The sequence below is a fragment of the Pleurodeles waltl genome, chromosome 4_1 (assembly GCF_031143425.1).
Source record: "Pleurodeles waltl isolate 20211129_DDA chromosome 4_1, aPleWal1.hap1.20221129, whole genome shotgun sequence".
NCBI lineage: Eukaryota > Metazoa > Chordata > Amphibia > Caudata > Salamandridae > Pleurodeles > Pleurodeles waltl.
In genome coordinates, this window is record NC_090442.1 from 137000416 (window position 1) to 137023398 (window position 22983).

Below are 22983 nucleotides of genomic sequence, written 5' to 3' on the forward strand. Positions count from 1 at the left end.
AGACCACTGACGAGTGAGGGGCAGAGGCCTCAGATGTGCATCTCATTCAGATGGCCTCCCCAGCCCAGAGCTGATGCATTCCTTACCCCCATGAGTCAGAATAGCCTACAGCAAGCATCATTCTTTCATCATTGAAAGTTCCAGGTTGCCTCATCCGACACACATGTTGCCCAAGAGACACCTTCATTGCTGAGCCCACTGAAGAAGAAGGTTCTACTACAGGTCCCACACGAACGTAGGAAAGTAGCCTCTTTCTAGCTTGGTTTCCCCCACTTTTGGCCTGTTTGTCAGTGTGCTTGACTGTGTGTACTGGGATCCTGCTAATCAGGACCCCAGTAGTTATGCTCTCTCCCTTCAAATTGGTTGTTGGATACTGTTAACACAGTATTTCATCCACAATTGGCATACTGGTGCCCTCTTATAAGTTCCTAGAATATGGTACCTAGGTACCCAGGGCATTGGGATTCCAGGGGATCCCTATGGGCTGCAGCATATATTTTGCCACCCATAGGAAGCCCATGCAAAGGCTTCTGCAGGACTGCCTTTGCAGCCTGCGTGAAAACGGTGCAGGCACCCTTTCACTGCCATTTACACTGCACCAGGTAACTTATAAGTCACCCCTATAGCAGGCCGTCCAGCCCTGAATGCAGGGTGCAAAGTACCTGTGTCTGAGGACACCCCTGCACTAGCAGAGGTGCCCCCACGACCTCCAGGACCATTTTCCCGGACTCCGTGAGTGTGAGGACGCCATTTTAAGCGTGCACTGGACATAGGTTACTACCTATGTCCAGCTACATAATAGTAACTGCGAGCATAGGCATGTTTGGTATCAAACATGTAGGAATTATACCCCCATGCTTTTGCAAGCATTGGTTGTATGATCCAATGCACTCTGGGGGCTCCTTAGAGGACCCCCAGTACTGCCATTACAGCCTTTTGAGGTTTTCCAGGCAGCCCCAGCTGCTGCCACCTCACAGACAGGTTTCTACCCTCCTGTAGCTTGAGAGGCTCAAGCCCAGGAAGGCAGAACAAAGGATTCCCCTTGGGAGAGGGGTGTTACACCCTCTCCCTTTCGAAATAGGTGTTACAGTCTTTGGAGGGGTAGCCTCCCCAAGCCACTGGAAATGCTTTGAAGGGCATATTTGGTGCCCTCCTTGCATAATCCAGTCTACACTGGTTCAGGGATCCCCAGTCGCTGTTCTGGCGCGAAACTGGACAAAGGAAAGGGGAGTGACTACTCCCCTGCCCATCACCACCCCAGGGGTGGTGCTCAGAGCTCCTCCAGAGGGTCCCTGGGTTTTGCCATCTTGGATTCAAGGATGGCAGGGAACTCTGGGAGCATATGAGTGGCCAGTGCCAGCAGGTGACATCAGAGCCCTCCCCTGATAGGTGCTTCCCTGGTTAGCTGACCAATCCCCCTTTCAGGGCTATTTAGTGTCTCTCCTTTGGGTGGTTCATCAGATACGGATTGCACGACTCCAACAGGAATCCTCTGCATACTTCACTTTAACTTCTCACCAAAGTAACTGCATCTGGACCCTACAGGAACTGTACAAACTGCGACAAAGAAGCAAGACGTCTTCTGCAACATTGTATCTTCAGCTCCTGCCAGCAACTGCAACTGTTTCCCGGTCATGCATCCTCTGAAGACAGCCCGTCTTCAGCCTGCACCAGAAGAACAAAGAAATCTCCCTTGGGGTGAAGGGGTCACTCCCCTGCTTCAGCAGGCACCGGCTACAAAGATGATCGCCTGCATGGATCCCTTCTCCTGCTGAGCTGCGTTAAGCCTGCATCACGGGAGGTGGACTGAAGTGGTCCAGACAGTCCACATGTCCAACTGTCCAACTTTGGTGGAGGTAAGAGCTTGCCTCCCCACGCAAAACAGTACCCAGTGCACTGTGTGTTTTGCAGCTGCCAAGGCATGTTGGCATCCTTCCACGAAGTTCTTTGTGCACCTTGTAGCTTCGGTTCCCAGCACTCTATCCTGCGACGCACAGCTTCCTGAGTGGTTCTCCAGCGGCGTGGGAGCCTTTGTCGTAGTGCTGCGTGGGCCTTCTTTTACACCTTCTTTGTCCCCGTGCTGTGGGACTCCTGTGCGCGCTGACTGGTCTTCTGTGGGCTCTCTGAGTTGCTGAGAGCCACCTTTGACTCCCCCTCCTAGGTAGAGTTCACCTGGTCCTTCCTGGTCCTGGGCAGCACCATTTACCGCTAACCGTGAGCTTTGCATTTACCAAGGCTTGTTTGGCAGACTCCAGCGACGCAAACCAGACTGCAATTCTCCATCCGGCGTGAGACATCACTTGCACCAACCAGGAACCTGACTCCGTCTTCTTGGGTGTAGTGCTGACTGTACTTCTTCACCGGTGGTTCTTCTTTTGTACCTTCATCCGGGTTAGCAGGGGCTCCTGTTCTCCCTGGACTCTTCTGTGCCTCTTGGACATGGTCCCCTTCTTCCATAGGTCCTCAGGTCCAGGAATCCATTGTTGGTGTCTTGCAGTCTCTTCTGGTTCTTGCATAATCCTTATTTTCGTTTATAAGTGTGTTCTGGGGAAGTTACTGTGTTTTACTCCTACTTTCCTGGGAACTGGGGTGGGTTCTAGTACTTACCTTTGGGGTTTTCTAGTACTCCCAGCGCCCCTCTTCACACTACACTTGCCTAGGTGGGAAACCGATTTTTGCATTCCACTTTCTTAGTATATGGTTTGTGTTCCACATAGGCCCATTTCTAACTATTGGGACTTTCACTAATTGCACTGTTTTCTAACTGTTTTTATGCCTATTTCTGCATACTAGTGTATATAATTTGTGTTTTACTTACCTCCTAAGGGAGTATTGTCTCTATGGTATTTTTGGTATTTGTGTCACTAAAATAAAGTACCTTTATTTTTGTATCACTGAGCATTTTCTTTCATATGTGTAAGTATTGTGTGACAACAGTGGTACTGAATGAGCTTTGCATGTCTCCTAGATAAGCCTTGGCTGCTCATCCACAGCTACCTCTAGAGAGCCTGGCATCTAGACACTGCCTACATTTCACCAATAAGGGATAACTGGACCTGGTATAAGGTGCAAGTACCGTAGGTACCCACTACAAACCAGGCCAGCCTCCTACAATGAGCCAGTGGGCATGAGGCACCAGCAGGATGCATGAGACCAACAGAACAAGAAGCTTGAGGGCCATCTAGGCCAAAACACGGGGATGAGCTAGAAACATCAGCATCATATCCTGAATGTCTCATACTTGCTGTGGGGGTGGGAAATCTTTCAACATCTCAGTGTCCAGAATGGTCCTATAAAGGAAATCCTCTGCACCCTCCTTAAAGACCTCTACCTGTACCAGTGGGCAAAATGGCCCAGATACTCTGGCGCACATTGGCTCCAGGTGCGGAATGGGTTGGAGTTGGATGATGGTTGAAGAGAAAAGCATTTTGAGTGCTGAAAATCGTAGTGGTGGAGCTCAAGATCTACACAGAATGGTTACATTGGTGCAGAGGGGAATCGCCTACATGTCGCTCCGAGTTATGTTGGAAGGTGGGAGCCGGGCTCAACAGAGACCGATAGCAAACCTACTGTTGAGCAGGAGCTACTGCAGAGTGTTTTCTGAATCCAGTGTGGTCTCTAGGGACATTCATATGCAGGAATCTGTGGTTGTAAGAATCCTTCAAAAATCACTCCTATTGCTCAAGCAATGTTTCTATGAAAAGGGAATACTGTCAGCTCAGACACTGAAAGAAAAAATGAGCATATGAAGTATATACTCCTTTGAAAGAAGACAAAGGAAGTAAACCATTAGCCACAAAATATCCGAATGTAGAAACCTTTACAGATTTTTTATAATGAGCTATATACTCTAGAGGTAACAAAACCCTTAGAAATAGAATTAGCGATAACAAACATATCAGAAACAAAAAAAACTACATGATAGAATAGAAATAAAAAAGGCAGTAAAAGCCAACAACGTTTACAGGTAATTAAAAAAAATAGGACACTAAGGCCTGATGAGATTTCTACAGGTCTTTTCACCCCCCCCATACCTGGCCTATTTACAGACCTTTAAACATTCTTTAGCAAAATTAAAGCCATTATCCCCTACATTGACTTTGTTGGAAAAGTCATTATGGTCATCATACAGACTAACAGCACTATTACTGGGAAGTCATAATGCATTCTTCTCCATTTCCACAGTAAAACTAATGTATCTGGGTGGATCAAGAGCTAATAATCAAGAAAATCCAGAAAACATCTAGTATGACAACGTGATGGCCTACCCATTGCATTTAACCTCCTTGTAGTAGAGGACAAAGATGACTTTTGTGGAAGGTATGGGTTCACAGTCAATATGGATAAATAGGAAATGTTGAGCGTCAATTTATACAGACAGAAAGGTTTGGCAGTAGCATGCCATTTTAAGTGTGCAGGAATTGTTGGAAAAATACATGGGGATACAAAAATCAGGCACGGTGAACAACCTTACTGAAGATAAGTCTCAGTCCTAATTCAAGAAACAGATGAAAAGAGATGGGGGAACATAGCAGATATTTTTGCCTGAGGTATAGTCAATAAAATAATTTCAAAACTTGAAAAGGTGGCTTTCTAATGGATGGAATGAGCGTGCTAGACATTGTCAGATGTGCCAGTAGGCATCACGAAAAAGTTACTTGCCTTCGGTAATGCTCTTTCTAGTAGAGACTCTATCTAGCCACAATTTCCTCACCTTTTGAATATTCCCCGGGCGCCAGCCAAGATTTGCAAGCCTTTCAGTGGTACCTCTGCACGTCAGGATTTTATTAATGGATATAGTCTAATCACACAAGGGAGGGTTGGTGAGGAATGAAAATGTCACTTACCCAGTGTACATCTGTTCGTGGCATCAGTCGCAGTAGATTCGCATGTTCTGCAATAGCTCGCCATCTGGTGTTGGGCCGGAGTGTTACAAGTTGTTTTTCTTCTAAGAAGTCTTTCGAGTCACGGGACCGAGTGACTCCTCCTTTTGTCTCCATTGCGCATGGGCGTCGACTCTATCCTCGATTGTTTTTCCCCGCAGAGGGTGAGGTAGGAGTTGAATTGTAGTAATAGTGCCCATGCAATGGAGTGACTAAGTATGCACCTATTTAAGGTTGAGATGATACATATATAAATAATTGAAGGTAACTTCCAAACTGCTACAGGCTCCCGGGGAGGCGGGTGGGCACATGCGAATCTACTGCGACTGATGCCACGAACAGATGTACACTGGGTAAGTGACATTTTCAGTTCGATGGCATCTGTCGCTGTAGATACGCATGTTCTGCATAGACTAGTAAGCAGTTATTTCCCCAAAAGCGGTGGATCAGCCTGTGGAAGTAGTCTGAAATAATGTCCTTAATACGGCTTGACCTACTGTGGCTTGTTGTGCGGATAACACGTCTACACAGTAGTGCTTGGTGAATGTGTGAGGCGTAGACCATGTGGCTGCCTTACATATTTCTTGCATTGGGATGTTTCCTAGAAAGGCCATGGTAGCACCTTTCTTTCTGGTTGAGTGTGCCCTTGGTGTAATGGGCAGCTGTCGTTTAGCTTTAAGGTAGCAGATTTGGATGCATTTAACTATCCATCTGGCTATACCTTGTTTTGAAATTGGGTTTCCTGCGTGAGGTTTTTGAAATGCAATAAAGAGTTGTTTAGTCTTTCTGATGTTTTTTGTTCTGTCAATGTAATACATTAATGCTCTTTTGACATCTAATGTATGTAGTGCCCTTTCAGCTACGGTATCTGGCTGTGGAAAGAACACTGGAAGTTCCACTGTTTGATTTAGATGGAACGGTGAAATAACCTTTGGCAAAAATTTAGGATTGGTTCTTAGGACGACTTTATTTTTGTGTAGTTGTATAAAAGGTTCCTGTATAGTAAACGCCTGAATCTCGCTTACTCTTCTTAGGGAAGTAATGGCGATGAGAAATGCCACCTTCCAGGTTAGGAACTGTATGTCGCAGGAGTGCATGGGTTCAAAAGGTGGACCCATAAGTCTAGTTAGGACAACATTTAGGTTCCATGAAGGAACAGGTGGTGTTCTTGGTGGTAAAATTCTCCTAAGGCCCTCCATGAATGCTTTAATGACTGGTATCCTATATAGGGAAGTTGAATAGGTAGTTTGCAGGTATGCAGATATTGCTGCAAGGTGAATCTTAATGGAAGAGAAAGCTAGGTTAGATTTTTGTAAGTGAAGCAAGTAACCCACTACCTGTTCTGGAGTTGTGTGTAATGGTTGTATTTGATTAATATGGCAGTAGCAAACAAACCTCTTCCATTTACTTGCATAGCAGTGCCTGGTGGATGGCCTTCTGGCTTGTTTTATGACTTCCATACATTCTTGGGTAAGTTGTAAGTGCCCGAATTCTAGGATTTCAGGAGCCAGATTGCTAGATTCAGCGATGCTGGATCTGGGTGTCTGATCTTTTGGTTGTGCTGTGTCAACAGATCTGGCCTGTTGGGCAATTTGATGCAGGGTACCACTGATAGGTCTAGCAGCGTTGTGTACCAGGGTTGCCTTGCCCAAGTTGGTGCTATCAATATGAGTTTGAGTTTGCTTTGACTGAGTTTGTTTACCAGGTAAGGAAGGAGAGGGAGAGGAGGAAAAGCGTAAGCAAATATCCCTGACCAGTTCATCCATAGGGCATTGCCTTGGGATTGTTTGTGTGGGTATCTGGATGCGAAGTTTTGGCATTTTGCGTTCTCCCTTGTCGCAAACAAGTCTATCTGAGGTGTTCCCCAGAGTTTGAAATAAGTGTTCAGAATTTGGGGGTGAATTTCCCATTCGTGGACCTGTTGGTGATCTCGAGAGAGATTGTCTGCGAGTTGATTTTGTATCCCTGGTATAAACTGTGCAATTAGGCGAATTTGGTTGTGAATTGCCCAATGCCAAATTTTTTGTGCTAGCAGGCTTAACTGCGTGGAGTGCGTCCCCCCCTGCTTGTTTAGATAATACATTGTTGTCATGTTGTCTGTTTTGACGAGAATGTATTTGTGAACTATTATTGGTTGGAAAGCTTTTAGTGCTTGAAAAACTGCTAGAAGTTCTAGGTGATTGATATGCAGTTTTGTTTGATGTACGTTCCATTGTCCTTGTATGCTGTGTTGATCGAGGTGTGCTCCCCACCCTGTCATGGAAGCATCTGTTGTTATTACGTATTGTGGCACTGGGTCTTGGAAAGGCCGCCCCTTGTTTAAATTTATGTTGTTCCACCACAGAAGCGAGAGGTAAGTTTGGCGGTCTATTAACACCAGATCTAGAAGGTGACCCTGTGCTTGAGACCACTGTGATGCTAGGCATTGTTGTAAGGGCCTCATGTGCAGTCTTGCGTTTGGGACAATGGCTATGCATGATGACATCATGCCTAGGAGTTGTAATACCATCTTTGCTTGTATCTTTTGTGTTGGATACATGCGTTGTATGATGGTGTTGAAATTTTGAATTCTTTGTGGACTTGGAGTGGCTACTCCTTTTGATGTGTCTATTATGGCTCCCAGGTATTGTTGTACCTTGCGTGGCAGAATTTTGGATTTTGTGAAATTGACGGTGAACCCTAGTTTGAAGAGGGTTTGTATGATATGATTTGTGTGATTTGAGCACTCTATTAACGAATGGGCCTTGATTAGCCAGTCGTCTAGATATGGGAACACATGTATCTGCTGCCTTCTTATGTGTGCTGCGACTACCGCTAGACATTTGGTAAAGACTGTTGGTGCGGTTGTTAATCCGAAAGGCAGTACCTTGAATTGGTAATGTATTCCTTTGAATACAAACCTTAGGTATTTCCTGTGCGATGGGTGTATTGGTATATGGAAATAAGCATCCTTGAGGTCTAAAGTTGCCATGTAGTCGTGCAGCTTTAGCAATGGCAATACTTCTTGTAGTGTGACCATGTGGAAGTGGTCTGATTTGATGAAAGTGTTCACTACTCTGAGGTCTAGGATTGGTCTCAGTGTTTTGTCCTTCTTTGGTATCAGAAAGTACAGTGAGTAAACTCCTGTGTTTATTTGTGTGTTTGGCACTAATTCGATTGCATTCTTTTGCAATAGTGCCTGCACTTCTATCTCCAGGAGATTGGAATGGTGTGTTGTTAAATTTTGTGCTTTTGGTGGTATGTTTGGAGGGAATTGTAGAAATTCTATGCAATAACCATGTTGGATAATTGCTAGAACCCAAGTGTCTGTAGTGATTTTCTCCCATGCTCTGTAATAATGACCTATTCGTCCCCCCACTGGTGTTGTGTGGAGGGGGTGAGTGACATGTGAGTCACTGTTTAGTAGTAGGGGTTTTGGGGCTTTGGAATCTTCCTCTATTTCTAGGGAATTGCCCTCCTCTATATTGTCCCCGAAAACCTCCTCTATACTGTCCTTGGTAACTGGACGGTGTGGCTTGTGAGGTGCTGGCTTGTGTGCTTTGACCCCGAAACCCCCCTCGAAAGGGCGTTTTACGGAATGAGCTGTAATTCCCTCTGCTCTGCGGGGAGTAGAGTGCGCCCATGGCTTTGGCAGTGTCCGTATCTTTTTTGAGTTTCTCAATCGCTGTGTCCACTTGTGGACCGAACAGTTCTTTTTCATTAAAAGGCATATTGAGAACTGCTTGTTGAATCTCTGGTTTAAATCCAGACGTTCGGAGCCATGCATGCCTTCTGATAGTTACAGATGTATTAATTGTCCGTGCAGCTGTATCTGCAGCGTCCATGGAGGAGCGGATCTGGTTGTTGGAGATGGCCTGTCCCTCCTCAACCACTTGTTTTGCCCTATTTTGTAAGTCCTTGGGCAGATGTTCAATGAGATGTTGCATCTCGTCCCAGTGGGCTCTGTCATAGCGCGCAAGTAGTGCCTGGGAGTTCGCGATGCGCCACTGGTTTGCAGCTTGTGCTGCGACTCTTTTACCAGCTGCATCAAACTTGCGGCTTTCTTTATCTGGGGGTGGTGCATCTCCAGATGTGTGAGAGTTGGCCCTTTTCCTAGCTGCTCCTACAACGACAGAGTCTGGTGGCAGCTGTGTAGTGATGAAAACCGGGTCCGTAGGAGGCGGCTTATACTTTTTTTCTACCCTTGGTGTGATTGCCCTACTTTTAACCGGCTCCTTAAAGATGTCTTTTGCGTGGCGGAGCATACCAGGGAGCATAGGCAGGCTTTGGTATGAGCTGTGGGTGGAGGAGAGTGTGTTGAATAAGAAATCATCCTCGACCTGTTCTGAGTGGAGGCTTACGTGGTGAAATTGTGCTGCTCTAGCCACCACTTGAGAGTACGCGGTGCTGTCTTCTGGTGGAGATGGCTTCGCAGGGTATGCCTCCGGACTGTTATCTGACACTGGGGCGTCGTATAGGTCCCATGCGTCCTGATCTTGGTCACCCTGGCTCATGGTGGTGTGAGCTGGGGAGTGTGATGGAGTTTGTGCTGGTGAAACGTCTATCACGGGCGGAGGTGAGGGTGGTGGTGTAACTCTTTTCACCACTTTTGGTTGTGGTGTTTGTTCCGTCTGGAACTCCAACCTCCTCTTTCTCCTAATGGGGGGAAGGGTGCTTATTTTTCCTGTCCCCTGCTGAATGAAGATACGCTTTTGCGTATGGTCCACATCAGTTGCTTGTAGCTCTTCCTCAAACCTATGCTTTTGCATTTGGGAGGTTAGCGAGTGCTCTTCTGTATAAGAGCCTGAAGCTGGGTCGCTTGCAGTTTGTTTCGGCATCGAAACTTTGTCTGCGTGTTTTTTCGGCTCCGAGGTGACTTTTTTCCTTTTCGGGGCCGAAACCTCTCGGCGTCGATCTGTTTCTGTGCCGCTGTCTCGGCGTCGAGCCGTGTCCACACCGGCATCACGGTGTCGAGGCTTGTCTCCAGCACTTTCTCGGTCCCGAGAAGGCTGCGTGCCGGTGTCTCGACCGGAGTCGGACGATCTCGGCACTGTTTGGGCCTTTTTCGGTGCCGATGGTCGGTCACCGAATTTATGGGTCGAGCCATGGCCTGGTGGCAGTGGCGTCCCCTGGGCCTTGTAAATGTTTCTCTGTGTGGTTTTCGACGTCTTACTCACGGTTTGTGTATCGTCGAATCCTTCGGAGTCGGAGTCTTGGATCGAGAAGGTACCTTCCTCTTCCTGTTCCTCGAACTCCCGTTGGGCTGTCGGTGCGGACGCCATCTGAAGTCTTCTGGCTCGACGGTCTCGGAGTGTTTTTCGGGACCGGAACGCACGACAGGCCTCGCAGGTGTCTTCGCTGTGCTCAGGTGACAGGCACAGGTTGCAGACCAAGTGTTGGTCTGTGTAGGGGTATTTATTGTGGCATTTGGGGCAGAAACGAAACGGGGTCCGTTCCATCGGCGTTCTTCAGCACGCGGTCGGGCCGACCAGGCCCCGACGGAGGATCGAAAAAACTACCCCGAAGGGCACCGGAGCTCTTCGATCTTCGATGCGGTGTTGAATGTAAGTACGCCGATCCCGAACGCAACAATACCGACGAAAATCTTCCGAAATTAGCTAATTTTCCGTTCCGAAACTCGGAGCGACAGGAACACGTCCGAACCCGATGGCGGAAAAAAAACAATCGAGGATAGAGTCGACGCCCATGCGCAATGGAGACAAAAGGAGGAGTCACTCGGTCCCGTGACTCGAAAGACTTCTTCGAAGAAAAACAACTTGTAACACTCCGGCCCAACACCAGATGGCGAGCTATTGCAGAACATGCGTATCTACAGCGACAGATGCCATCGAACTCTGTGTTTAGACAGTCTCTCTACCAGAAAGAGCATTACTGAAGGTAAGTAATTTGTTCTTCTGGTAGAGACTTCTAGCCACAGAATCCTGACCTATAAGCAGTCCCTAATTGGAGGTGGGTTTTAAATGGACTCAAAGCAGAAAGACCTGTAGAACCAAGCCTGCAAAATGTTCTTCTTGGCAGACCTGACTGTCCAGACAGTAGTGCTTTGTGTACACATGGAGGGATGCCCACGTAGCTGTCAAGCAAATGTATAGAACAGGAACTCTGCGTGCTAACGCAGTGTTAGCAGTTCTGGCCCTGATAGAATGAGCATGCAGTCATTCTGGAAGCTGTTTTTTAGCCAGTACATAGCAGATCTTAATGCATATCACAATCCAGTGGGAGATGATTCTCTTCTGCACAAACTTGCCTTTTTTCACAGTGAACCCCAGAAAGAACTTAAACAGGCCTGGAGACAGGCAGGTTGCAGACTGGGTGCGGGGTCTTGTCTTGAGTATTTGGCATGGCACTTGGGGCAAAAGCTGAATGGAGTCTTTTCCATCACTCCGTGGGCGTTGAGTGTAAGAAGATGGCGATGAAAGGTGAAAAACGAAATCAGAACATGGGCCCAAGCCCAGGCAGACGTAGCAAGAGGTGTCAAAAACCTCAGAAGTTGTTTATTTTTCCTGTGTTATCTGTCGAAAGTTGATAAGTCATCTGCTGAAGGAGGCTACAGGAACGTTGTCAAAGCTTCAATCCTGGAGCTCAGTGATAGATATTCAAACTCAATGACAGTGAAAAACAAACTAACAATGGAGCCGATGACTATGTACAATACAGACTTTAGGCCAGACCTTGTAACTCATAAGACTTCTTCGAAGAAAAACAAGTTGCAAATGTGTGAGCCCAACACTAGATTGCAGGAGTATGCTACTCATATATATCTACAGCCAAAACATGCTACGAATCTGTAATTACCTAAACTCTGAAAACTACAAATTGCAGAAGAGCAGAAATCAAACTTGTCTATAGGTTAACTATGGTAAAAATGTTGAAAGAAAAAGCCTAGCATTTTTAGTTTGAATGGCTTAATCCACACACAGTTCTCTAGAAACTGAAAAAGAAAAAGTGCATATGTGCTTAATATAAATTGCACTACCAGTCTCCTCAATACTACAAAAATACAGAAGATCTGGAAATTGGTCCCGAAAATAGGATGTGAAAAATTGCAAAAACGCCCAAGTAGCAAAAAATCTTGGTAGACTTCCCACTCGGCAAATGCCTCCTCTATTATTCTAATCCTCACCATTTTGGCATACCACTCTTCCAAAGTTGGCATATTCGCTGTTCTATAATTTTGTAATATCATGCTACGGAGACACCACTAAAGAAATGAAAACAAAATATTGCATACTTTTATTTGCCCTACTAATTGTAGATGCAGAGCTCAATAAAACCAAAGTAGCTTCAGGTACAATCCCAAATTGTGCACAGTTGCTCGAATCTTGAATAAGACTATTCCAAAATTGGTAGAGTGCCGGACAGATGAAAAATATACATAGCCAGTCCCCTGTATCATTAGAATGACAGCGAAAAACATTGGTCTAGACTATTTTTTAACATCTGGTGCAACCTGTGGGGCGAATAATAAGCCATCCATCTAGACAAGAAATACATTCTTCTAAAGTTCGAAGCCCTCAAGGATTTGTAACCTAACTCTCAAATATATTGCCATTGCCATATTGTTATCCTGCACTGAATTGTTCTATACATTTTATCCAGAAATTTGGGAGCACTTACACAGCGCCAGGAACCAACTGCCCACTCCTGTCAATGTATTCTTTGCTACAAGGTGGGTTATAGCAGGCATCCCTTTGTTCATGCCTCTATAGTTTGTAGTTAACACGTCTGAAATATGTCTAAAACTAAACATTAATGGGTGGCCCTCTATTCCATGTTGTGGAATAATTTCGTCCCATGTTATACACTTCTGATCAGTAAAGAAGTCCCCCATTTCAGTAAAACCCCTTTGCCCTCCAAAGTTCGATAAGTGTTTTGGGCAGAGTGAGTCCTAAATACTTGACATCCTGCATCAAAGAGAATGCATGGCAGACAGGGATTCTCCAGTCATTATAAAATATTCTCAAATAGCATTTGAATGCCTCAAGCAACTTATATCTGATTTTTGTAGGATGTTTTACTGTCTTCAGAAAAGCGGGTAAGTTGATTGCTGACTTCTTAACCATGCAAAATAAGAAAACATCAAACTCCACTCTCACTGAGAAATCACCCATCACCTCTCAATCAGTATTCAAAACAGCCACGAAATCTAATAGAAACCTTAATAAATGATTTGTCCCTTTTCCTACATCTCCTCGAAATTAATATACATATTATAATCAATATACATGCATTAATATCAATATCTGTAATCTGCCTTATGTGATTCCTCTGTCTCACTCCCCACTGTTCATACAACAGCTAGCTGTATTATGTAACAACGCAAGCAGTTATTTGTTGCTGTGTACAGTTTAATACTATGTACAGTATTTCTAAAAAAATAAATAAAAAAAAAGGTTACTCAAGGTACCCTTTAGTTAAACTTCCAGAAATAAACCACTGTAAAAAGTATAGCAGCTTTGAAGATGCCACTTTAAATAGCTAAATCTCAATATGCAAATTATTTCCAGCAGATACTGAATTGGTTAAAAAAATACAAAACACAGGAAATTGCAGAAAATTGCATTACTGGGATGGTAGCCAGAAAGATGTCCCTCTAGTACATCCCTATCCCTAGGTTATATCTGTGCAGAATACAAATAAAACGGATCCCATTTTGTACCACAACACTGAATCTATGCTATCATACACCTTTCTCAAGGACCCTGTCAAAGGTCTAAGACAAACACTCTGTGTGCTTTCTTATGGTCTAAGAAACAACCCCAATTATTTAATGTAGTAGTTATATATTTGTTTGTTGAGTGTGCTATTACAGCAGTTCCCTCAAAAAGGTCAATGATTTCAGCCTAAGGCCAAAATGTAACTCATTAACGTTTCCCTTTAAACAATATTATAGCTTCAGCAAAGTATTTTTCTGCATAACTCTGCAGTTTACTTTCAGAAGGAATAAGTACAAACATATCACAAAATGCTTCAAAGTCGACTAACAGTCACAGATTAATTTCACATACAGGGAGTGCAGAATTATTAGGCAAATGAGTATTTTGACCACATCATCCTCTTTATGCATGTTGTCTTACTCCAAGCTGTATAGGCTCGAAAGCCTACTACCAATTAAGCATATTAGGTGATGTGCATCTCTGTAATGAGAAGGGGTGTGGTCTAATGACATCAACACCCTATATCAGGTGTGCATAATTATTAGGCAACTTCCTTTCCTTTGGCAAAATGGGTCAAAAGAAGGACTTGACAGGCTCAGAAAAGTCAAAAATAGTGAGATATCTTGCAGAGGGATGCAGCACTCTTAAAATTGCAAAGCTTCTGAAGCGTGATCATCGAACAATCAAGCGTTTCATTCAAAATAGTCAACAGGGTCGCAAGAAGCGTGTGGAAAAACCAAGGCGCAAAATAACTGCCCATGAACTGAGAAAAGTCAAGCGTGCAGCTGCCACGATGCCACTTGCCACCAGTTTGGCCATATTTCAGAGCTGCAACATCACTGGAGTGCCCAAAAGCACAAGGTGTGCACTACTCAGAGACATGGCCAAGGTAAGAAAGGCTGAAAGACGACCACCACTGAACAAGACACACAAGCTGAAACGTCAAGACTGGGCCAAGAAATATCTCAAGACTGATTTTTATAAGGTTTTATGGACTGATGAAATGAGAGTGAGTCTTGATGGGCCAGATGGATGGGCCCGTGGCTGGATTGGTAAAGGGCAGAGAGCTCCAGTCCGACTCAGACGCCAGCAAGGTGGAGGTGGAGTACTGGTTTGGGCTGGTATCATCAAAGATGAGCTTGTGGGGCCTTTTCGGGTTGAGGATGGAGTCAAGCTCAACTCCCAGTCCTACTGCCAGTTCCTGGAAGACACCTTCTTCAAGCAGTGGTACAGGAAGAAGTCTGCATCCTTCAAGAAAAACATGATTTTCATGCAGGACAATGCTCCATCACACGCGTCCAAGTACTCCACAGCGTAGCTGGCAAGAAAGGGTATAAAAGAAGGAAATCTAATGACATGGCCTCCTTGTTCACCTGATCTGAACCCCATTGAGAACCTGTGGTCCATCATCAAATGTGAGATTTAAAAGGAGGAAAAACAGTACACCTCTCTGAACAGTGTCTGGGAGGCTGTGGTTGCTGCTGCACGCAATGTTGATGGTGAACAGATCAAAACACTGACAGAATCCATGGATGGCAGGCTTTTGAGTGTCCTTGCAAAGAAAGGTGGCTATATTGGTCACTGATTTGTTTTTGTTTTGTTTTTGAATGTCAGAAATGTATATTTGTGAATGTTGAGATGTTATATTGGTTTCACTGGTAATAATAAATAATTGAAATGGGTATATATTTTTTTTTGTTAAGTTGCCTAATAATTATGCACAGTAATAGTCACCTGCACACACAGATATCCCCCTAACATAGCTAAAACTAAAAACAAACTAAAAACTACTTCCTAAAATATTCAGCTTTGATATTAATTAGTTTTTTGGGTTCATTGAGAACATGGTTGTTGTTCAATAATAAAATTAATCCTCAAAAATACAACTTGCCTAATAATTCTGCACTCCCTGTAGTTACTGGACATAAACCTCAGAGAATGGAAACACAAGGCATCTGTTTTTTGCCCAAAAATATTCTTTTAAAATTACCTTTCATTTAGATTTAGATCCATCCCAGCTGCACTGTGGAATTCATGTTTTGAAGACGTCAACCTAGACTCCTCAGTGCCTGAGTAATCTTGCTTACCATTTCTTGATAAAATCATTCTCACAAGAAAGGATACTATTACTTTTTAGGTCTCTGTGGATAATGGATTTGGCGTGCAAATAACTAGAAGTAAATCAAATATAAAATTTATTTTCAGAAGGTGAACTGAATATACATTTTGCTTGCTTTGAAAGACACCACTTACAAAACCCACAATGGATCTGAGTAACCATGAGATCTTAAATGACCAAGCTCACCTTTGCCAGAGGTATCATATGAAACTGAACATAAAAAGCCATTCAAAATAGCCTATGAATGCACCTGGTTTACAGCATGTAGCCCACTTAAGTCCTTCTAGGCCTCAAACCTTTTTTTCAGACACTTAATGAAAAGAAAATAGGAACTTGGTTGAAGTTTACTTACAGATTTTATGTGCTGGTATTTAGAAACCCTTTTTGAAGATACTTTATACAAGATTGCAAAATCATCAAACCAAATCTTTGCTATTCTTCTACTTATAATGTGAGTTGGCATATCCCATTAATAGCCCTGTTATGAAGAAGATAGCCAGGATGAAGATCATGGATTAGAACTAACCTTTCCTTTTCTATCCTGGAATCTTCTTTCCTACTCAAACATCAGACATGAGTATCAGTCTTATAACCACAAGGGAACTTTAACGCTGAAGCAGAACCACCTTTAACAGGTCTTTCAGCTTTCTGATAACAAGATATGAAACAGGATACTATCCTGTTAATGGTGGAGGTTTTGGAAAGCACAAAATCAGTATCGGTTGCCCCATACATAATGCTGAATTGTTTTATTTTACATAGTTCGTCTGTTTTATGTAGGTAAAACCTAAAGGTTCCCTTTACATCTAGTGTAGGAATTAAAATGTTGGAGAGGATGGGATGGGTAACAAAGAGAGAAATAGAATAGTCTGATTCTTGAAACAACTGTCCAAAGAAAAAAGGGATAGTAACTAAATTATGTCACAATGAAATACCTCTTAAGTTTTGAGTGAGTGTAAGGCAATGATCTTAGTTGTCTCATCTGGCCGCTTTAATGGCCACCAAGAAAACACCCCTTCTCTGACAGATGTTGAAGGTCAAACTTATGTGTAGGCTAAAAAGGTGCGCCCATTTATTTAGAAAGGACATGTTCTTACCTAAACGTAGTTTAAATTAATCACAGCATAGGATTTGTGCAAGCATAAGGCCTGGTCATCAGGGAAAGCACTGGCTGTTATAATGCAAAGAAAAAAATAATTCTATGAGAGATACTGAAGGCCAAAGTCATGCACATGTTCAAAAGCCAGGCTCAATACCTTTGAAATTATACTTAAAGGTATGTAAGGAAAAATGTTTATGCTTAGGGCAAATTGAAGAAAAGAGTTAAGGTGTGAGTTAAGGAAGTGGTACAGCACAAGTTTTGGGTGAGTACTGAAGCTAGGTTTAAGTTCACGGTCAGAATAAAGAATGACCTCAGGACTATGATTTATTTATTTATTGTTATTTGTTTAGCAGTAATAACATTTCAGTCAGAAATATTACACACATCGTAGCTAAGCAGTGCAGAGATAATGAGTGTGGGGTGTTTACGATACACATAATAAATTGTGCCTAGGCATGCATCTGACTGGCACACACAAACACACACTAACTAGCTAACATAACATTAAGGAGAGAACTATACATATTTAAATCAGAGTTGGTCAGTTACTGTACAAAACACCTTCATGCCTTGGGTGTCTGCTGCTTAGATTTCCCAATTGTTGCAGCTGTGGGAAAATCAGTATGGTATTGTTTTGCTGAAGAGGCCTGAGCAATGCAGATCTCTAGTATGGTATGGGCTGGGGAAGTGCTGGGTCAGAAGGGGTTGCTTGTGTTTTCATGATGCATTCTTGTCAACAGCAATGGTGAAATGTGGTTTTCCAATGGTGGGCCATAATTTTGACCAAACATTCATCGAGGAGTACATCAGTGAAGTGGTTGAACTTGACCTGAATGAGTGAAGAGGCAATTTGAAAGTTAAGGCTGGTATATTTGCTCCAGCAGCAGAAGACTGTGTTCCTAGAACAGGGCTTCTCTGGAATCGAGTAATCTTAGATGGTTTCTGAGGAAAAAGTCAACTTATGCTCCTTCACTTTCTTGTGTTTCCCTGCTGTGTCCACTAGAGGAACCATTATGCTTCTTGTGGGGACTAAAATTTCGGTGGGCCTCATGCACAACAAAGAACGACACTGGGAAGGTGAGTGATTTTAATTTGGAAGTGGGAGCAGCCCCCTTTGTGAGACAGAGCAAATTGTTTTCCACAATCCCTGTAGTAAATTATCTAAAAGCAGAACTCGAAACAAAGAGATACAGGCAAGCATAAACATGCTAAAAATGCTGCAAAATAACCTTTGACTGTGTTCAAGATCAGCCTCTTTTCAGCCAATGAAGTCGCACAGCGCAAAACCTTAGGTAAGTCTTGCATAAAAGGATCCACAGCTCTCTCAATATGCAAAGAAGAAAAGCTTAATTCTCCCCTAGAACACACAGACCGAGTAAACGTACATATAGCTGAGAGACTGACATCAAGAACTTCCCCTGACAAATCCCAATAAGTTATCAGCCTCTGAAGTTCCAAACAGAAATCATTTAGGGGTGTAGGATATCTCTCAATGTCTGAAACAGAAGGTGCTCCTGGAAGGAAGGTGAATGAAGAGTAGAGCGACTGAGTTGAAAGAGGCTCACGTGCAATGCTCTCCTGGGCAATCAGGGGAAACAAGGACTTCCCTTGCTCCATGAAACAGATTTTTTGCATTCACCTCGGAAGAACTGTTGAGGGTCAAAAGGGAAAATGCAGCACAAATTTGTGTGTCGTCAGAGCATTCCCAATAAACCTTGGAGTAAAATATACCAGAGTAGTGTGCCTCAAAGAGGGACTTCAACATGGCACCAATTTAGCTGTTGAATTAAGGCCTTTAACATTTATGGAAATCATTTTAACCATAATGTAAGTTCATTCAAATGCTTTTACAGATCAAGCCCAAGGGTACCACTAGTGATCGTCCCTACTTTAGCCTAGCAAAAGGTCTTAAGAAACAGAGAACTGTTAAAATCCCTAAAGACAAACCAGAGCTGTACGGGAATACCCAACCTTTCCCTCCCTAACAACAATTTTTATAAATAGAAAATGCAATTGTGAGATATACTCATACTGATGGAGGGAACACTACAAAAAGTGAAGATCAAGACCTCTGCCCGTGAATCATATTCCTCCTGCACCACCAACTACTCTTTACTTAGGTAACTGTCTTTACCCTATCTCGATCCCCTACTGCCCCACTCTACCCCATGGACATCATGCAAGGTATTAATTTGTTCCAGTTTTGTTAACTAAATTCTGTTCTCCTCCTATTTATGATTCTCACCATCTCTTTAAGGATGATACTCTCAGTCTCTTGTGACTTGGAATGGGTATCGGGGATTCTGCTGCTTCTCCTGCTGAGCTTCTTGCTCTTCTCTATTGTCCTGCATTGCAACCCTCAGATGGTCACTGCCACACGTCTGTCTGTAAAGTGGTATGTTTGGTTGTCGCTCTTAAATGATATACAAAAGGGGAATGTAGACCTACAGCAAACTTTATCTCCTTAAGCTTCTCGGTTACCTGTTTAAATGAAGAACAAGGTACTTACCTTTGGTAATGCTCCCTCTTGTAGTGACTATCTAGCAGCAGATTCCTCTCCTTTAGAGTATTCCCAAGGGTTCAGCCCAGGACCACCAACTTTTCAATCTCTGCGTGCCAGTGGGTGGCGCTGTGTGGCTCTGCAAAGACCCTGTTCAGCTCTGGAAATGTCATAGAGAGTCTATATAGATACCACTCCCACGCACTGATGTGAGTTGCAATCTAGACTGTTTACATCCCCCAGACACAGAGCCCCAATAGCAAATTTGTTGTGACCAGTGTAAAGATTCCTAGATTTGGGATTTTATTAATGGAGAGAGTCAAATCACATAACATGGAGGATGGGAGGGTCGGTGACGGATTTGTGGCTAGATAGAGTCTCTATTAAAAACAGCTTTACCGAAGATAAGTAACTTGTTCTTCTAATACAGACTTTTAGCAGCAGACTTCTAGCTGCAGATTCCTCTTCTTTTGAATAGATACCACACCAGCAACTATTCACAGCAGGTCTGTGAATGGACTTTGGGTGAGTCTAGCTCTCCAGACAATAGTTCTATTTGAACGTATGGTGGACGTCCATGTAGCAGCATTGTAGAATGACCATGCAGTCCTTAAGGAGGATTCTGATTCTCATGTTTTTTTACATTTTTTCTCTCTCTCTCTCACCCCACAAAGAGCTGGTCGCCCACTTGGTGTGCTTTGGTACAATCAATAAAAAAGCTTAGAACTCTCTTGGGACGGAGTCTCTTCTTAGAGAGGTGAGATGAAACACAGAATGCTGGCAAGTTGATGTTTTGACAGAGGTGGAACAGCATCACAACTTTAGAAAAGAAAAATGTCTGTCTGCAAAAACAGATTCTCTAGGAACAAGGTGGTGCGGGGTTGACTCAAGGAGCTTGAAGCTCTCTCACACGCCTTTAATAAACATCCGATAAATTAGGCAGGATGGGCCTATCTGGCAAGCACCACATCAAGCCACAAATCTGTCACAACAACAGGTGTATTCAGTTTTTGTCGAGGGTCGCCTTGTAGATCCTGATCTTCTTGAGAACCCGGGGGCATGAGTGGTCTCAGAGGAAAGGCATACAAACGTCCACAATTCCACTCGAGGTGGGTCACGTGTCCAAGCAAGAAAGCTTTGGGAACTGCACTATGCAGAAATGCTGACGGCATGTGTCCTCGGCGGTAGCAAACAGACTGAGCCAAGGTTCTCCAAATTTAAGGAAGAGCCCTTCCGTCACTTCCGTGTGTAACTGCCACTTGTGATCCGCTAGAAGCTGACGGTGACCTTGTCCGTCCTAGCATTCAACTATGCTGTCAAAAATGTTCCACACCAGGAAAATTCCCTGGTAGTCCAGACATTTCAAGAAACACACATCCTTCTGGCACAGGGTCAGCGACTCCAGCCAGCAAAAGAAAAGAGGGCTCATGAAGCAAATACAGAGAGGGCAAAAGCAGAATAAAAAACAGCTACAAACACACTCAAAGAAGTTGCCTCCTAAGATTGTACACGCCTAATCAGTTATACAAATTTTTTTCCAGTCTTCATACTGTTTTCAAATCTTATGTATGGCAATTAACACAAATACATGATTGCAACAAAGACCACCTGAAAATCCACCCTGCACTACAGACAATCATTCAGTCATTCATAAATCAATCAATCCGGACAAACGGCGCAGGTGGTGACGGAGGCACCCCGGAGGTGGCCGGTGCAGCTGGCGCTGTAAGGAGTGGACGGCGCGTTGGCTGGAATCGCCAGATGCAAGATGCGAGGGGCCTTCTCTGGAGCCGAGACCTGGGGCTCACGTACAAGGGGCGTGGCGAGACGGGCTGTCGAGCAGCGCTGAGAGCAGACACTGTGGAAGCTGAGGCGCTGAAGCTGGCTGATACGGGGTAAAGAAGAGGGTTCGCACTTACCTGCGGGCTCTGCACTGCCTGAGTGTCGCGCTGCTGCACGAGGGGAGGCCCGGACCACGTGGGAGTGTGCCGGGGCCTTCCTTGGAGACGAGACCTGGGGCTTGTGTGAAAAGGGCGCAGCAAGACGGGTTGTCGAGCCGCGCTGAAAATGAATGTTGTGCAGATGAGGCACTGAAGCTGGCTGATACGGGGTGAGGAGGAGGGTTTATACTTACCTGCGGGCTCTTCACTATCTGAGCTTCGCGCTGCTGCGCGAAGGGAGATCTGGGCCGCAAGGGAGTGTACCCGGCAGGATCGAAGTTTGCTGAGCGCCCCGGGCAACCACACGAGCAGCGGGGCCGGCCCTCCTCCCTAAGCTTGCATTTGAGCCCCTGCCCTGTGATACTGGTGTGCTGGCTGGACAGTGGAACTTATCCTCGTGCCATTAGGCGCCTCAAAGGTGAGAGGAGTCGCCCCTAAAAAGATCTGGAGACCTGTGTAATCGACGAGCAGATGGCTGGAATGGGCCAGTGGTGCCAGCAATGACCACAGAGGTGATAGGGGCACAGGAGTGCCCAGAAGTGTTCCACACAACAAGGCACGTACCCTTGGGTATGTGAGGGGTGAGCGAGGTGCCACAACGTGAGTCACAAGTGACCTATCCATGCCTTGTTGACTTACACATTATCGATGGGTCTTGCTGGCCGATTGATGTGGTGACGGAGTGGAAAATATATGTAGTGCAGACAGCTCGTTCTATGTGAGCACTGGCTTGGGCGGACAGCATGTGCGGGAAATCCAAAACGCCCAAGGCCGAGGAACGTCCTGGCCATGCAGCTCCTTCTGAGGTACCCCTAGAGGCGCTGAGCTTGCGCTCTCTGGAGAGCACGTTGCAATCCCATTCGGGCCAATTTGAGAGGATTCTACAGACAATCATGGACACTAAACTGTCTCTTGAAAACAAAATAGACACAGGGGGTCATTCTAACATTGGCGGGCGGCGGAGGCCGCCTGCCAATGTTCCCCCGTCAAAATACCGCTCCGCGGTCACAAGACCGCTGAGGGTATTTTGAGATTTGCCCTGGGCTGGCGGGCGGCTGCCCGCCAGCCCAGGGCAAATCTACCTTCCCACGAGGACGCCGGCTCCGAATGGAGCCGGCGTAGTGGGAAGGTGCGACGGGTGCAGTTGCACCCGTCGCGTATTTCAGTGTCTGCTTTGCAGACACTGAAATACACAGTGGGGCCCTCTTACGGGGGCCCCGCGGCACCCCCTACCGCCATCCTGTTCCTGGCGGGAGACCCGCCAGGAACAGGATGGCGGTAGGGGGTGTCAGAATCCCCATGGCTGCGGAGCACGCTCCGCAGCCATGGAGGATTCACCCGAGCAGCGGAAAGTCGGCGGGAGACCGCCGACTTTCCGTTTCTGACCGCGGCTGAACCGCCGCGGTCAGAATGCTCGAGGGAGCACCGCCAGCCTGTTGGCGGTGCTCCCGTGGTCGGTGACCCTGGCGGTCACCGGCCGCCAGGGTCAGAATGACCCCCACAGTCTCCCAGGACCTCAACCTGCTGAGGGTGGATCATCGTAACTTGGCAGAGAGGGTCAGAGTGGCGGAGACCACTCTAGGTGTCATGGATCCCTTGGTTTCCAAAAACCAGAGACAGATTCAGCGATTGGACATGGAACAGGAGAGAGTGGAGGGGCACAATACGGAGCTGTTCCTGGAGCAATGGCTAATTAAAGAGGTGCTGAACGGCACACCGTCAAAGTTCTTCTCTGTGGAAAGAGCACACAGAGTTCCGGGAAGTCAGCCGGTTCCGGGACTG

The 22983-nt window shown here is 45.2% G+C and overlaps 1 protein-coding gene across 2 annotated transcripts in view; it reads right to left on the reverse strand.

The window, feature by feature from the left end:
- BRAF (B-Raf proto-oncogene, serine/threonine kinase) overlaps positions 1–22983 on the reverse strand; it is a 603403-nt gene that overhangs the window by 191177 nt on the left and 389243 nt on the right. For both annotated transcript variants that reach the window (XM_069227907.1, XM_069227906.1), the window contains exon 14: positions 15665–15711. In XM_069227907.1, coding sequence (XP_069084008.1) covers positions 15665–15711 — 47 coding nt within the window. The remainder of the gene's footprint in view (positions 1–15664; positions 15712–22983) is intronic.